The sequence below is a fragment of the Kryptolebias marmoratus genome, linkage group LG20 (assembly GCF_001649575.2).
Source record: "Kryptolebias marmoratus isolate JLee-2015 linkage group LG20, ASM164957v2, whole genome shotgun sequence".
Classification (NCBI taxonomy): Eukaryota; Metazoa; Chordata; class Actinopteri; order Cyprinodontiformes; family Rivulidae; genus Kryptolebias; species Kryptolebias marmoratus.
In genome coordinates this window covers 8,955,685-8,972,908 of record NC_051449.1, presented here as the reverse complement: position 1 = coordinate 8,972,908, position 17,224 = coordinate 8,955,685, and the positions used below count along the sequence as shown (strand labels likewise).

The 17,224-nt window shown below is 40.6% G+C and overlaps 3 protein-coding genes across 4 annotated transcripts in view; 1 reads left to right on the top strand and 2 right to left on the bottom strand.

The window, feature by feature from the left end:
* Positions 1-3,692, top strand: part of agap3 (ArfGAP with GTPase domain, ankyrin repeat and PH domain 3) — a 116,649-nt gene extending 112,957 nt beyond the window's left edge. The window contains 1 exon segment of the mRNA XM_017425983.3: positions 2-3,692. Coding sequence (XP_017281472.1) covers positions 2-286 — 285 coding nt within the window. The 3' untranslated portion in view covers positions 287-3,692.
* Positions 3,693-8,682: 4,990 nt separating this feature from the next.
* On the bottom strand, positions 8,683-10,967 carry gbx1 (gastrulation brain homeobox 1). Its single transcript, XM_017425951.3, has 2 exons — positions 10,298-10,967; positions 8,683-9,718 (listed from the first exon to the last, which is right to left on the bottom strand). The coding sequence occupies exons 1-2, from the start codon at positions 10,746-10,748 to the stop codon at positions 9,204-9,206; spliced, it is 966 nt and encodes a 321-aa protein (XP_017281440.1). The 5' UTR covers positions 10,749-10,967; the 3' UTR covers positions 8,683-9,203.
* A 1,738-nt stretch (positions 10,968-12,705) lies between these two features.
* asb10 (ankyrin repeat and SOCS box containing 10) lies at positions 12,706-17,205 on the bottom strand. 2 transcript variants are annotated; one of them, XM_017425931.3, is made up of 5 exons: positions 16,840-17,205; positions 15,538-15,805; positions 14,441-14,945; positions 13,806-13,919; positions 12,706-13,417 (listed from the first exon to the last, which is right to left on the bottom strand). In XM_017425931.3, the coding sequence occupies exons 1-5, from the start codon at positions 17,162-17,164 to the stop codon at positions 13,232-13,234; spliced, it is 1,398 nt and encodes a 465-aa protein (XP_017281420.1). In that variant the 5' UTR covers positions 17,165-17,205; the 3' UTR covers positions 12,706-13,231. The 2 variants fall into 2 exon arrangements, with proteins under 2 accessions (XP_017281420.1, XP_017281421.1); XM_017425932.3 differs by lacking the exon at positions 16,840-17,205 and adding an exon at positions 15,959-16,353.
* Positions 17,206-17,224: the final 19 nt, after the last annotated feature.

Genomic DNA, 17,224 nt, shown 5'->3' with positions numbered 1-17,224 from the left:
GTCAGCCTCCACAACCCCAACATCAACAACAACGCCCAGTGTGATCTCAACCGCAGCATCAGCATCATGTAGAAGCCAGATCACCACTGCAGACACACAACAACAACAACAAAAAAAACCCACCCTTGTGTCTCTTCTTCCTCCTTCCTGTTTCACACTGTGTAACCCAGAATCTGTACGAACGGAGACATATCAGGAGCGATCGACTTACTGTTCATATTTCACTGCGCTGCAAGTTTGGATGTGGAGATTGTGCATTGTGTTTTTGTTTTTTTTAATATACTGATCATTTTGTTTCCTAACTTTATTAATTCTTGGTCTGAAAGGATCATGATTAGCTTTAAGCTTTTGTGTTTTTTTTGTCTTTGTTTATAAGCATCAACCAAACAAATGTTGACTTCCTTCTGGCATTCATATCTGCCCTAAAAAAAGCATTTCCTTAATGTTTGAACATTTCCTATTATGTCTTCCCCTCTTTGTGATGTGAATTCAGCTTATATTGTGCCAGAAACTTCCTCTTTCACGCCTAAGCAGCATAACAAAACTGCAAAGAGTGGCTGAACTGATCTGGAGACAAACTAAATCTCTGACGACAACAGTAGCTGTTACAGCTTCCATAATGATGCATGTCTTCAACACGGCTATCAAACTCTTGACGTGTTATTCATATACAAAGGCAAAGCAATTAGAGTTAAAGAGGCCAAATGATTTAGATACTTAATTCACAGCGAAATGGATTCGGATCATCATAAAGGAGCTGATTGCAGAATTCCTATTGGTTGAAAGCGAGTCATTTTCTTTGCCACAATCCTTCAGTAAAAGTGTCCGTGACTATGAAGGAATTAAGACACATAATATTTTACGACCATTAAGCCACGTGGCTTTGTAAGCGTGCCTCTTCAATCAGAATTCATTCAGATTCAAAGGTTTGATTGGAGCTACCAAATTCCACCATTATGATCTCTTTGTTGGAATAATTTTACAATTGACTGAATTGTGTTGGTAATTGTTCCCCAGCTTCTCTAAAGTTCAGGCCAAAAGATCCTCCTTTGACTGAAAGCTGTAAAACTGGTACTCGAAAGATCATATCCGACATTGTTGCTGTGAAATGCATTTGTGGTACTGTCTGTCTGTGTGTGTCTGCGTCTGTGTGTGTGTTTGAACATATTTGTACGATACGTTTCATCTATGTCTGTAAAAGTGCGCAGCGGTGAGCTCCGGTGAGCTCCGGGGGGCATTTCTGTTTGTTAAGGACACTAGAGAGGAGACAGACACCTACAGTGAAGATTTGGGAACATAACTGTGTTTTATTGTACAGATTTCTGTAAAATAGTAGTTCATGTTCCTTTGCCTTATTCCTAATAAGAACAGTCTGATCCTTTTCAGACTTTTAGTCAATATGAAATAGTTGTTCCTTTCCTTAAGGCTTTCCTGTCCTGAAGAAAATGTCAGTCTGAGAGCAGAGAGTAAAGAAAACACATTTATGTGACTGAAGAATAGGCTATAAAAGGGATTTCAATCACACCATGTTTATAGAGGGAAGTATAAGTTTTTTATTTATAAAAATGTACAGTATTCCACAGACATGATAAGACACTTTTTTCTTTTTAATTAATTTGAATAAGAAAAAGACTTCAGGTAGGGTTTTCAGCTATTTGTAAGGTTTTTGAAACATTTGTTAGTTTACAAAGGCAGATATTTTTTTGTTTGTTTGTTTATTTGTTTACAGAGCAAGTAATTACACGGTACCTAATCTTTATTATTTTTGTTGTTGCTTTAACAGTTTTTCTGTTTTCAACTCAAAAATGAACATGTGCTTAAAAGAGGACGCAGTGATACTGTGAAGGAGTAGTTTGACAGTTTTATTTTTATTTTTTTTTCTAAAGATGGAAAACAACATTGTGCCACTTCCTAATAAGGACCCTATTAGAAAGATTTAAATGAGATATAAATAAATTATTCATGGGGTTTGTAAACACTTTATAAAACGCCAACAGTCAGTTAGAAAACACTGTTCAGACACTTTTATTTTTCATAATTTACATTTTAAATATCAAACATTTGTTAGTAGTTTACTAGCATGTAAACACTGTGAGCATCTGTAGATACAAAGTTGGTTTTGGCAAATAAAGGTATTTTGTTAAAGTAAACTGAGCAATACTATTAATTTATTCATTCAGTAATTAATTGACTGAATGAATAAATGAATATAAGTGCAGAACTTGTTCTTGCCAAACAGTGAGTCTGTTTTAATATATGAACAGTGTTTTGTAACAGTTTTATAAATGGTTAATAAGTGTTCACGAACTAATGAATAACCTATTGTAAAGCATTAATGAATCCTTTATAAAAGAGCCCTTATTGTGACGTGGTTCCCAAAAATAAAAAAAATTATCCTGCAGCAGGCAGGCATTTTCGATACCACACAAAAACATAAATAAATGAGGGTTCTGAAAGCGGAAAAACTAAATTTGCTTCCGGCTTTCGTAGGAAATGTAACCTAAACTTCCAGCCACTACAGCAGGAAAGATGAAGTTTGCAGCAAAAAAATGTCTTTTTATTGTAAAACTTAGTTCATTATGAACTACATCTTCCTTTTTAGGTTGCTTCTCAAGTATTTGTTGCCAAAGATGAAACTTTTCCTGCAGGATTTTTAGCCTTTAACTCAAGTGTTACTTCTTGTATGCTTGGTTGAATTTTTTAAATTGTTAATATGAACATAATCTTTCTGAAATGACATGTGATTGGCACTCCTGTCACCGTCTGCAGCCTGAAATGGAGCGAGGAGGAGGAGCAGCGTTCATGTAGATTCTTAGATCACTTGAACAAAACAGGCTGAATGTTTATTGGTAAATTTTGGCCCGGTCGTGCCAGAATTGTTCAGCCTCTCACATTAGCTGAGATGATTGATAGCTCTTGTGTCTGTGTTTGAGTACAGAGCTAAAACTTGGATGTAAAACCAACGTCAACCTACTTGTTTAACTTTTATCAAGAAGGCGAAAAAGAAAAAATCCCAAACTAATTTATTGAAGCCCTCAAAAAAGCAGCCATAAATTCAACCTGTTTTTTTTATCTACTTCTACTGTACTGTGATATTAGCCTTATTTCTGATCTTTACTTGACCAACTTATTCCACTGAGTACATGTCCTTGTCCAGTGGGATAACAGATGACTTCAAATGTGTACATTGATGACCTGAAACCTTATTTACATACTGTAGATGATAGGAAGAGAGAAAAAAAACACACTAGAAACCTGCCTGTTTGAACCCACACACAATATGAAGTGTAAATATTAGCTGAATGCTTTTATCTAAAGGCGAGAACCTCCTGGAGAAACAAACCGAACTGGTTTTGGTCATCTTGATCCATAAACCGCATTTTGATATGTTGTTTTTGTTTCTCTTTTTAAGGATATTTTTAAGTCCTTCTGTTGACATTTACTTGAGCATCTTTGGTACTTGTGTATAATGATGTACATTTGACATATTTATAATGCAGTATGTAAATATCTTTTTTTTTGTGTGTGTGTTTTCATTTTTCCCGTTGTATTTCCCCTTCATGTTCAGAGCGTGAAACTAGGCAGAAGCTAAAGAGTAACATGTTGTATGCTTGGATGCTTGGCTGACTGTTGACCTATTAATAAACACTCAAATAAAACAATGTAGCCTTCCCTGGATTTGGGGAAACTGACACATTTGTCATGTGTACGTGTTGTTCGTTCATCCTCCATCATCTTCACCGTTGCGCATCTACCTGTGGAAGCCTTCGAGACAAGGTGAGAATGTATCTTCACCCAATGCAATCATTTCATACATTCATCTTTTTATTTTTTTATTTTTTTGTTACGTGTCCCTTCATCACATCTGTTGTCTGACACAACTCAACCAGGCCTGTCTTGGGCTAATTATTGCAACCTCTTCACTTCCTGCCTGCGGGACCCCCAACAGTTGCTGAAAAGAGGATTAAGATAAAGAGCTGAGCTTAGTGTCGGGCAGCACAACACCGAAGGGGGAAAAAAACCTGAAAGATCTCAGTGTTCAGAGGAGTCAAGCTCTCACTAATCCACTTATTTCCTGCTAATCTAGTCTCAGCATATCTTCATCCTCTTCCTCTTTTTGTTGGCCAGCTTTGTTTGCACTTTTATTACCTGGTTCTATCTTTAGTTTGGCCTCTTCCTTCCTCGGCGCGGGCTTAACACGGAGGAGTTGCAATTAAAGGTCGAGAAAAATAAATGCTCTCAACCCGATTCCTTACAAGAGGCAATTACAGATGTTTGTGTTTGTCGTTTTTGTCTCGCTTTCCTCTCTGTTTTGGTATTTACCGATTCTTATAGGACAAAATAATGTCACAAGTACCTACATAACCTACAATTTTGCCTCAGAATGTAATTGCAATTGGTTTAAAATCTTCCCGGATCAAGACCGAATTACTTGCAGATGTCTTTATGTTCCCCTGACTATTTTAAGTCAGCGAGGGCTTCTTGGCTATTAAATACTTTATTATAGCCACAAGCTTATTGCTAACTGTCACTTAAAGAACTTAAAGAAAGCACAGTTTACAACTACCCAAAGGAGGGCCCATTTCAGAAGCAATTTCCACCACCTAAAACAAGTCAAACCTCAAAGAAAAATGTGAACAATGCAAGTGAATTGCTGACATTGTGTCAAACAGTCATTTAAACGGCTGGAACGCTGTGCACGTTTCACTGCAACATGGGAAGTAACTATGTGATGCAAACGTGATGTTGTGTAAAAATCCACAACATAAGGTTTGCTTAAACAGCTATAAAATGTTGAAGTTGTGCAAAGGATGGCCTTATCCACACAGAAACAGTGTTTCCAAAAAAGATATGTTTTACTATTAGTTTCTAAAAATGGCCTTGTAAACATGGAACTGTTTCTACAAATACTTTCATCTACACGGAAACACCAAAAACAACCCAAAACTCAACAGTAGCTATGCTAGGCCTGTGTGTGGTGCTGTAACGCTGCCACAAAAATTTATAAAAGAAAAAACAGGAAATGAGGAATGGAACATGTGAACAAAGCTTGTATGCTGAGTGCAAAAGAAATGCAGCACGAAAAGGAGGACGCCCTCCAGACGTAGGTTTGATTCGAGTTGGGGTTATGATGTCATCTTTTTCAGAAAGCTGTATTTTAGCTGTTCTTAAAAAATCACAAGGATTTCAAGGTTTGTTTGATTTTAAGTACAGTCAGTTTTGAGGTTTCTTGAACATCAGATGCAAGGCTGAATCAATGGAAACATTTTGCATATTCACAATAAAATGTTTCCAAATAGATGCCAACTTATGTTGGAAATTCAGTCTTAATTGGATCGATAAGTGTTTAAGGCAGCTCTTTTATAAAAAAAATCTCCCTCTGATTTATCAAAATGATTTTGCTCTGATTTTTATTTATTGCAGGTAAGATACTGACTGCTCAAAAGTACTCTATGGAACCTCATTTCCAACAAATATCCTTTTAAGATGAAAAAACATGATAGTTTCGTGTCTGAAGTAGATTGTAGGTGAACTAAACATGAGCACATATGTGGCTTTGTCACAACTGATGGTAAACAATGAAAAGTATTTAGGAATTTTAACACTTGATAGTTTCCTCCTTTAATAAGTCCTGTTGACATTTACTTGCTTAATCCATATTTCCTGAGAAATGTCACTAAAAAAGAAAGGGAAAAAAAAACCACCAGGAGAAAATTCTGTCCGTCAATTTATTATGCCTCACGTCTTGGCAGACCTTGGCCACTTGTGTTTGTTGTGGTGAGACTGGAGCACTTGCTTGTGCTGCTGTGTGTTTTGATATTTCATCAGGGCCTGCTAAACAGTGAGGAGGGCTCTCTGCCGCCCACCTCTTCTCAGACAAATTGCCTCTGAGATTGCAGAGGTGGGTCTGAGGCTGATAGATGGGTATACAAAGACCTGACGAAACCGTATTTGCAAACATTAAATCCATATTTCCATAACACCTCGCTGCTTTGCCATGGGCTGCTTTAACAGCCTTTTTAGCTGCCTGTTAATAATGACCTCATGTCTGCTTGAGTTTTGTATCAAGGAAGGGTCGAACTGCAGTTTATCCTACATGTTCCCCGTCTTAATCTAAATATCTTCCTGTTGCGCTCATTTGCCCCTCCTTTCTTCACCCCTTCCACCTCTTTATCAGTAATTATTTTCACTCTGTTAGTCTCAACATCTCTCCTCCTCAGAATCCCTACAGACCTGGACATCCATTTATCAATTTCAGCTCTGTCATGTCTAACCACTGCATTCATGTTGCACTCTGCCCTCTGAACTTGTGTTTCCGTACGGATCTCGATATCCTCTCACTAATATGCAAATTTCCGTACATCTCTGCTAACCTGGCTCTTCCACCATCACAACACCCCCTAACTCCTTTTGTCTTATATAAATGCTCAGTTCCCATCACCTTCCTCCATTTTCTCCTTTCCTCCCTCTTTCTCTTTCCCTTCCCTGTTGGCTTTTGCCTGCATTTTGCTGTTAATTTGCCTGAGAATGCATTAGATGTAATGAAGGCTGAGGGCCGAGGGAATCCTCCAGGGTTCCATTAATCATCCCCCCTCAGACAGGCAACCTTGATTACAAGTGGCAAGAAATTCATTAGAGCCAGGCCTCTGACAACTCTTATCTCCGCCACTAGATCTGACTCATTAGGCAGCCAAATTAAAGCTATGATGGCCCTGATGAAACTCATCGCTTGTTTATCTTGTGCGATTTGATGCATCTGCCCATACATCACTGTAGCCACAACCGCCCGGACCCTCCCAAGGAGTCAGGCCTCCAGTCGGCGCTGAGCTGCCGGCACGCTCACACAGCCGGACAGTAATGAGGTCCCTCACTTTCCTCTCCCTATCGCTGCAGGTGGGAATGAGGACGTAGTTAAGCATCTTTACTGGAATAGAACTTTTGATGTTTCAATTTGGGATTCAAGTAGCCAATTGGGGGGTTTTAAAGGAAGAGTTTAACTCAGAAAATTACCAGGAAACCCGAACATTTTCCAGAGAAGTTTGTTTGTTTTGTTTTGTTTTTCTCCAAATATAGAATAAGCATCTCAGAGAAACTTAGAAACAAGCCCCCCCTCACAGGATCTTGATAATGAACTGAAGTTGGTGGATGAGCTTTGTCTCTGCTCCTCATCATCACTTCCACCGGTGCAGCTCATGGGAGACTAAAATAGCTGCTGCACTTTTGGCACAATGTTGTGGAATTGCTATTAGTCAGCTCTTGTGCCATAATAAAACTTCCCACTGCCCCTTTACATGATGATCACTCCTTGAATCCCCATCCAAGTGTCACAGTCTTGATGTATGAGGTGGACGGAGAAATAAACATCACACCTCATGGGTGCCCGGGTCATGACAGGCCTGTTTGTGCTCTGAGGTCAAAACTGAGGCAAAGTATATTTTAGGATACCTAAACAGACTCTGGTTCAGGACAGAGCTTCATGACCTAACCAGACATTAAGTGAAATATTTGAAGAATCTTGCCTCATCATCAGTGTTAAGCGGAGGCTGTGACTCAAAATTAGAGAGCTGAAGTTTGATTTTGGAAGGAAAACTGATCAAATATCTGAAACAAAGGGAAAATACTCCAATACGAGAGGTTTCTGGAAACGGTTCAGAGAAACTGAGAGTTTCCATAAAAGCATCGAGATTTTTTTTCTCCTTCCTGCAACAGGATGTGGTCAGATATGATTTTAGCAACAGATTATTCAAATATTCTTACCTTTTTCTGCATGTTTCCTTATCCAGTATTAGTAAAAACACAAGGGGAAAAAATGTAGAAGAAATAAGCCTCATCTGTAAGAAAAGATTCCTTTTTCTTAATAAAATAAATTCCAAAGGAAAGGGTTTGATGTTGTTAGTCTTTTAAATATCTGATTCTGATTTCTTTCTTTCCAAATGTTAAATCAAATCTATTATTTGGCTTAAAAAATGTGAAACACTCATTCTGATGTCCCACAAAAATAATACATTTCTTTTGAATGTCGGTTAATAGAAGCATTTATCTTTTTTCCAAGTGTCTTTCCGGAATGACTCCATTTTTCCTCTTACAGAATGCATTTTTTTTTTGTTGTTGTTGTTGTTGCCATAAAATCACATGGATGTGCTGTCGGTTTTTGGTGCGTGTGTTGACTGATAGAGAAGTTCATTACAATGTGTTGAATGTGCTCAGCCTAATGAGGAGCCATCAGTCCACATGGCCTCCTGAAGAGAAATCAATCACTGCAGCTATTTAAAAAACACTCATCTACCTTTCAGGTTCTGATGGATCTGGGAGGGGGAAAAAAAATCATTTGTAACTTCGGGAGATTAAAAACTAGTCATGTGACCTTGCATCAGCAGAAACATTTTAAAAAATCCTTTAACTTTTGGCACTGAAGCTCGTTATTCAATATAAAATGTTCTTTTTTTCCAGTTAAACCATTTGAACGATCAGAAAACTTTAAAGATTGTGCATAAAAATGTAAAAATGTGGACATTTTATTGAATATGTGACGATTAAAAAAAAATCTGTAGTTCTGTTTACACAATTCAAGCTACTTTTTTATTTCCATCAAACAAGTTTTTAAAATAATGTCACACATTTACAAAACCGATCTTGCTCATGTTATTCTTTTACCTTAAAAAAATCAAACTGGATTCCAGCTTTCTTATAAAGCGATTTATTAGGTCAAATATACTTTACAGTTGTCCCTTGTCGTTATTTCCTTCACATCTTTTTTTTAAACCCTTAACAAATATCTCCCCAAATGTGCCAACCAAAATGGAAAATCAGTTCCATGCAAATGTGGTCAACAAATATTACGAAACACAAAAACAAACAAACAAAAAAATAAACCAGAATTTCTTCACCAAATGAGGACATGCACGTAATTAACGGAACGTTTTTTGGGCCCTACAAATAAATACTTAAAAAGTATTTACAGTCACATCTCATAGTGCACATTTCTATTTACATTATTCACAGGAGAATAAATTAAAAAAAAAAGAAAACACGAATAATTTATCTGTCTGTGTCTCACCTCTCAGACAAAAAACAAACAAACAAACAAACTGAATCCTCCGTTTTTGTTCTTCATGCGTTCAACAAATTCAATGGGACAAAGAGTCAGCTTCAGTTTTTTTTTCTTCTTTTCAGGATATTTCTGTCGGCTGTTGTGTCTGAGTTCACGGTCTGGTCCCCTGCTCTATCTGTTGGTGCTGACTCCTCACAGCAAACCTGTTGACGTGTACGGGGATGGGGACGACGATTTTGGGATTCCTCACCGGTTCCCCCGACCGGTTGTTGACGTTGCCGGCCTTGATCCGTTTCCACTTGGCCCTGCGGTTCTGAAACCAGATCTTCACCTGCACCTCGCTCAGTTTCAGCGCGTGCGCGATCTGCGAGCGCTCAGTCAGCGAAAGGTACTTTTTACAGTGAAACTCCTTTTCCAGTTCGAGCAGCTGCTCGCTGGTGAAAGCTGTTCGTCTCCTGCGGCTCTTCCCGGCCGAGCCTCCGGTCGGCAGCGCCTCCTGGGAGCCGGCCTTTAGTTTGCCCTTCTGGGACAGGGGCCCGCAGTTGTTGCCGTCCGAGAAACTCTCGTTCTCGCTGTCCGCCGAGCTGTCCTCCCTGTCGCTGCACACCGTGTCCGCAGATTTTAGGTCCAGCTTCTCGTCGTCTGAACTGTACAGCTTGGTCTCACCTAAACAAATAAAAGGTGGGGAGAGAAAGAGAAAAAAACGAACAAAGGTTCACAAACTGAGTCCAGATGTCTAAAGAGTTCGTAAGTCACAAGTGGAAAACATTTCAAGTGTTTCTGATCACATCAGATCGCGTCCGCATAAAAAAATCCCCGAAAAACGCACACGAAATTAAAACATTTGAAGAGAAAATTGTACTCTAGGTTGTTTTGCAGGATTTAATCACTGAAGTACAAATTTGAAAATCTTTAATTGTTGTTTACCTACACACTGATTTTAGTAATGTTAAAATTTAGATGTGTTTACTGTCAGATTCTTTAACAATCAGTTCAATAATTAATTCAGCTCAGGCCACGTCATGATTTTATTGTATTTTCCAAAGTAACAAATGTCCTATAAACTCTACATGTTCTGACACATGTTGCATCATTTGCATTTCTGTCAACACACAAACCTGGCAGCACCCGGCTGAGGCAAACTTTGATTTTACGCGCTTTACGCACAGCGCCAACTTTTTACGCGCACGTCCCGAGGCTTGAATGCGACGGCCGAGCGCGAGGTCTAAAATAGGCTGGGCTTACCTGATATTGTCTGAAAAGTTTCCGAAAAGTTGAGCAGCTCGGAGCCCTTGTCCCGGCTGTGCAGCTCGTCGGAGTGCGGGCTTTCCTGTCTCCTCGCTCCGGGGTCCGCGGCGCTCAGACGGGGCCCGGGCAGCTCCTGCGGCGGGTAGAAACTGTCCGGGGGATCCGAGAAGCTCGGCATCGTCGTGGTGAGCGCCACCATGGACGGCACCCCCTGTCCCAAGCTGGCACAGAACGTGTTGGTGAGCCGCCCCGCGAAGGAAGCCAGCGGCGCGAGCGGAGGGATCCCGGACGACAGGGGCGAGTGGGACAGAGCCTGTGGGATCACCAGAGGTCTGTAGGGCATGAACATCGGGTAGCCCGTGTAGAGGAGGTGTCCCGGCCTGGGCTGAGGGGTTCCTATCAGAGAGTCGATTGAGAACGCAGTCCCCTGACCGCCTGGTCGTTGCATTTTTGCAGCAGAACTCTCTGTTTGCAGCGGAAAGCCTGGCACCAAATGTCCTCTCCTCGCCGACGCGCGAAAGTTAACTTCAAAAACACAGAGCGGACTGAAGGTAGATCCTGTGGCGTGTTGTCATCGCTGGGAGCGGACCCCCTTTCCCCGGATTTCTGCGCTCGGAGAAGCGTGAGTCAGTCGGGCGCTTTGTTGTGTCCCCTTTCCCCTCTTATTCGTCACACACTGAGACATAAACACACGCTCTCTCTCTATCTATCTACCTCTCCCCCTCTCCCCCTCTCTCCGCGGCTCCTCCCTCCCGCCCCTCTCCGACGCGCCGTGTGAGTGAGTGCGCGCAGGAACAGAGGCCGGGAGCGCATTGGTTATCATCTGCAATACAAGAGGACTGAAAGGGGGGGTGGGGGGTGTTTCCCTGGGGGCTCATCAATCTTCCTCAAATTACGCTTCATTTCCTTATTCAGCCTCTGACTTTTTGGCCGTCTTGAGAGGCGGTAGTTTCCCAGTGGAGACCAAATAGACGAGTCGCACCCACAGCCCTCCTACCCCCACCTCAACTTTTTTTTTTCCTTCTTCTTTTCCAGGTTTCACCATTGACTGCGAAAACGGTGTGAGAGACTGCTCCAGCCCTTCCCCTTCTATAATCGTTGACCACACCAACCCAATCAGCTATTATTAATTTTGATTGATGATAAGTAATTACTCTGGATTCAAGGGGACAGCGTAAAACAACGCCAGGCCCCCTTTTTGTCGGGGATACNGGGGGGGCATCGGAGTCGGGAGGGGAGGAGAGGCAGATGTTTCACCGCTAGCTGTCCTCATTCTCCGCCGGCTGAAAAACAAAAGCGCCGGGCTTCGGGAAGAAAAGAAGTGCCGCAACAATTGTTCCCTGGAGAGAGATACTCTGAGCGAAATTAGATCCAAATAAAAGACACTTATGCGAGGTCAACTGCTATGTGTGGACACGGGCAAAGTCAAATCTGGGCTGCTTTTTTTTTTTTTTAGAAAAAAATATATATGGATTTTAACTTTGTTTAAAATTTGAAAATCATTTCTCAATATAAACACCTTGTATGTTTTTTAAATCATTTTGTTCTTTTTGAAAAAAATAAATAAATAAATACTGCACACGTTTTGCTTTGCGCGTTTTGTTCGAGCGGAGTAATTTGTCTCTTAAAAAGATACACGTGAAGAATAAAGAGGGATACAGAAAAAAAATCACTCCTCTCTTTTCTTTAAGCACTGGCTTAATCGCAGATCATCTCAGTCTTTAAATGGCAGTGGAAACTGATGATGATTAGCCCTATTGAGTCCTGGGTGCCCGGGCTCTCCAACCGGTCGTCTGATTGCATAAGGACATAAACATATCACCACCGACTCTGATTAGCTGTGGAGGGCCAGGCCAGGCTAATTCTTATAATTGCATCTGACTTCAGCAGCACCTCTCTGATCTATCGAAACCATTTGCCGAGCTCCTCATCCTGTCTTTTCCTGGTATCCTACTATTCATCTGCGCACGTTTTTATTATTATTATTATTAACGACCTTTTTTAAATAACCAAATCCGATTTGTATTAAAAAAGAGCACATATTCTAAAATATTTTCTGGTAAAAAAAAAGAAGCCAAGTTCTAATGATTTTTTTTTTTACATTTATTAGGGTTTATTGTTGGTTCAGTTGTTAAAACATCACTAAACATTAATAAAGTGAGTAAACTGCATCGTTTACTGTATAAACGTTCACAAAGAGACTCAGTCTCTTTGGGAAAATGATATTTAACCATTTAACTCAAATAACCTGATATATGGTTTTTAATTGTCCTGTATTTTATTGGATAGTCTGCAGTTCAAGTCTTCTATCATCAATAATTCTTTAACCCTAAAAGTTGTTTTGCTGTTTACATTTTAAAGTATTTTTTTATCACACCACCTGTCCCTTTGCCATTTAATATAAAATAATAAAAGATTAAAAAAAAGCCATAAATAAATATTAAATAATGCGATATTTGAGCCATTTAAATTGTTAGGATGGTTAATTTAAAATTTTCTGAAACATTTTAACTAAATCATCTAATTTAAACATTTTTGTGATGATTGTTTTTTTTATAATAATATTTTTATGGCATTATTTTACATAACTGTGTGCATTAAAATCAACCCATGACAATTATTGTGCATAAAACTGCAGACAGGTTATTCCATTTAACCGTAATTGCCAAGCTCATCCACTATTTTCTCTGTCCGTTCTAGACTATAGCGCCCTCTGGTGGTGCGAAATCACAAAATTAATGTGCTGAAACCCTGAGCTCGTTCAAAAAAGGCACAAACCCAGCAGCATGTCCTGTTTTCCTCCAGAAGTACTCGTGTGTGGCAGAATAAACTTTCATTTTAAACTAGCTTGTCAGTAAAAAACCTCTTCCAGGTTGAAGCAGTAATCTTTCGTATCTAACACAAACAGTCAGTGAGCTCAGAAATGTGGTTTCAGTGGACATATCCTCTGCACTCCAGGAGCAGGTAGTCCTTAATGAAGGTGGGCAGATTCAGCTTTGGGACCACTTTGAGCACCCGTCCCTCCAGGAGGCTCCTGAGTCTGCAGCGTGCCAAGTGCTGCAGGGAACGAGGCGTCATCGCCAGAGAGAAGATGGACTCAAAGAACTCTCTGTTCTCCTGGTTGAGCAGAAACAAAACATTAAGTGATTAATATGCTCAGTAATGTCACAGCCAGGCAATTCTAAAACAATACTCATGTACCTTTAGCCATTTTTGAATATAAAATATAACTGTAAGATGTTTAAATCTTTCCTTGCAATGTGAGACATTTATTTTCCTGTTATTATTAAGTCTCATTTAAATGTTATGTATGAAAAAGCTCACTAATACTTAATATATACATAAATGAAATGGTTTTAAAGAGCATTCTTTGACTTGTATTCAGATCTTGTCATTTTTTAAAAAAACATGTAGATACTTTAAATATTGCACAGTGAACAACAGGAAAGTTATAAGAACATTCTGGTGAAAAGTTAGTCATCATTTAACAGCTTAAACAACTTGCCACTAAGGCCTCGGCAGGCACAGACTCAACCCAGGTGTCTGTGACTTTGAGGTGGCTGTAGGCATTCAGGAGGACCTCGATGGTGGACGGAGACTCAGAGCAGTGCTTCAGAACCTGGAACACATCACAACTCACAGCAGAGTGGGTGGATTCATGCAATAATTTAAGTTCATGAGCGAGCTTGTGACTCCACAGAACTGAAGAAATAAAGTAATTAAACACTTGTGAAATGAACAGATTGGTCTTCCCTCCGGGGGTTTAACTGGAAATTATGCAATTAGTGCTAATTAATCTCCTATTAACACTTGCCTAATTAGGAACCAGGCATTTTGTCTAGTGCACGTGGGTTCGATGATAGTTGTAGTCTGTTTCCTGCAGAGAGTGCCACACTTCGTGTTGTGTCATGGAATGGGAATGATTTGAATGTGAACTTGAGAAGTCTCCAATGAACACTGTAGTGTTTCAAGACTCCTAATCTGTTACATGTGCAGCACTTGCTAATTATGCAAAATGAGCCACCTTGATGAGTAATTTGCTCACACTATAAATGCAATATATTACTATAAATCAACCTGAACTGCATTATTAAATGCTTCTGCACGTGTTATTGTTTTTGTTCCACATTAATTCCATACCACAGGGAGGGCGCCGGGCCACACTCGGATTGAGCCGTGGTTGAGCAGAGCACGAACAATCCTCTCAGGACGATGTGCAGTCTTGTAGCACACCACCTTCAGGATGTTGTGCATGGGAGCCTCACCGCCGTAGTCCATGTTGTTAACGCAGGCTCCGTTGGCCAGCAGCAGGTCCACCACATCTGGGTTTGCGTTCTTACACGCCGTGTGCAAAGGAGAGTGCTTGTCCTGATCCACAGTCTGGACATCAGCGCCTGCCAACAGCAGCGCCTGGCACACTCTGAAGTAGCGCTCGAGTTCCTGCACCTCCTGAGGCTGCGAACATGCCGCGTTCAGGGGAGTGAGGCCCTCGGCGTTCTGTTTGTTCACGTCGGCTCCGTAGCGCAGGTAGAGCTCGGCGTGGTCCAGGAGCCCGTTCCTGGCTGCAACATGTAAGGGAGTGTCATCCTCATCCAGGCTGCAACCGCTGATTGCAGCACCATACTGGAGGAGATACTTGGCACATCTGCCGACACAATTGCAGAAAACAGAATAAATTAGATCAGTGGATTCCCAACTTTCTTTTAATCCAATATACACAAATAGGCCTTTTACTCTAGATGAGCTAAAGTGGCCCTTCATCACTGCAACCCATTATGTTCTAAATGGGATTAATTAAAATGATTTCAAATTTTAAGTCATTAAACATCACTTGGCTTGATCATATTTGCTAGTGGACTGTATTAGAACAATATTAAAAACTGAGCAGCAGAATCTATACATTGCAGTAACTCTTCCAGCACTTGTTTCCTCACCTAATAATTGAATTTAAAGGCTATTTTTCTTTGTTTCTTTTTCCTGTATGGTGCAATAAATATGTCATTATGGCTTATGTTAAAACTTAGCTCAGAGAGTTAGTTCGGTCTATTCATTTTAATAAATCAAGAATGTTGTATTAAGGTAATCAGTTGGAGTTTTGCTGCTACTATTTTCTGGTCTGGCATGAAGATGGATGCCTGTTGGCTACTGTTGTAATCGTTGTTGTAGTCAATTAACAGGTGACTGCATTACAAAAAGATAAAAAAGCACACTGTCGAGCTTTATTTGATCATACTCACTCAAGAGATTCAGGGCATGTGCAAACGTGCAAAGGCATGAGGCCATCTTCCGTGACAGCATTTGCATTTGCACCATGGACCAGCAGCAACTTGGTGCACTCTGAGTGGCCGTTTTCACAGGACTCGTGCAGGGCAGTGTTGCCTCCAGGTGCCAGGTCTACATTTGCGCCACGTTGAAGTAAGAGTTGCAGGCACTCTGCAAATCCTCGACTGGCGGTGACGTGAAGCGGCGTTGTCAGCTCCTGCTCATAAGTCAGAGACCAAAGTCCTGCCAGCAGGAGCAAAAATGAAGCCGATTTTAAAGTTAAGAGCAGCGTTACAAAGCAGCAGACATGTTACAAGAGCTTTTGTTTAGCTGATCAGTCGCATCATAACATCCTAATGTTTTTCTCCTGTAGAAAAAGAGACTTTAAAAACCTACTGAGGCTTCTGTAGTTTAATCTGAAGTTCTTCCACTCCTCTAAGTTGCTGGTGTCATAAATGGCATCAGCCAGGTAGCTGTACTCGTCCTCGTCCACAATGCTGAGAAGAGTCAACTCGTCTCCTACAAGCAGAGAGTTCCAAAACTGCAGGATGCAGCCTGAGGCCTTGGCTGTGGCGATCACGTCTTCACGATATTTCTTTGGCTTTTTCCACTTTATCTTAGGCCCCAAATATGCCATTTTCCAGCAAGTTTGTTTGTTTGTTTTAGGTGTGTGGTTTCTGGTGAAGGGCTCACTTATGTGGGTTGTTGATGCGGATGGAGCTATTTCAGGGAGGTGTCATGTGGTGTGCTGACCCTGTAAACCATGCCAGTGTAATTCGTGGAAGCCAGTCCAGTGACTGTGCAATACATGAGAACTGCCTTGTTTTCATTCAGCTAACCAACTGAAGTCCATTCCTTTAAAAAATGAAATTCAACAGATTTTCCCAAATATAAAGCTGTGATGTAACCCACAAGACAGTTTTAGGTGAAAATTGGCCAAGAATTTGTTAACTTTCACTAAAAGAGTCATCACTGAACCTAAAGAAAATAAATTAGCTGCATATAAATGAAATAAAAGAGAACAACTGGGACTTAATATAAAGTAGACATGAATGGGTTCTATTAATATTGGCCTGTTTCTATAAATATGGCATCACAGCATCTTTAAAAGCTGCAGCAGGGTGAGTCACTGCTTATAGTTAAAGGATCAAATGATGACTTTAATTTGAGATTTTTTTCATGCTAATTTCCAGAGATACAATATTTGCAGATATGCTTTGTCAAAATCAAATGACTTTATAAATAGACCCCTACTGAAGACAGATGATGCTTCTTACCTTCCCCACAAGCAACCCAACGCATCTCCCCTCCCTGTGGCTCTATGATGAGGTTTGCCGAGGATCCTCTTGGGAAAAAGCGCTTTAGAGCCTCCAGGTCTCCTGTATACAAAGCATTTTGGATGACCACATCTTGACAGGTGGCTGGTGGCTTGGTGTAGCTGGACCTGAGTGGTGCTCTGTCCATGGCCTCGCTCCTCAGCATGTAGCTGCTGAGGTGATGGGAGGCGAGCTGCCTCTTGTACTTGTGCCTCTCCAGCCTTTCTCTGTCAAGTTCAAGCGAACGCAAGGCTGTGGACGTGAAAACAAAGCTGCCTTGGGACATGCTAGCTGGGTCTTCAGGAGAAAAGTGCTATGTATGTATATATATATATATATATATATA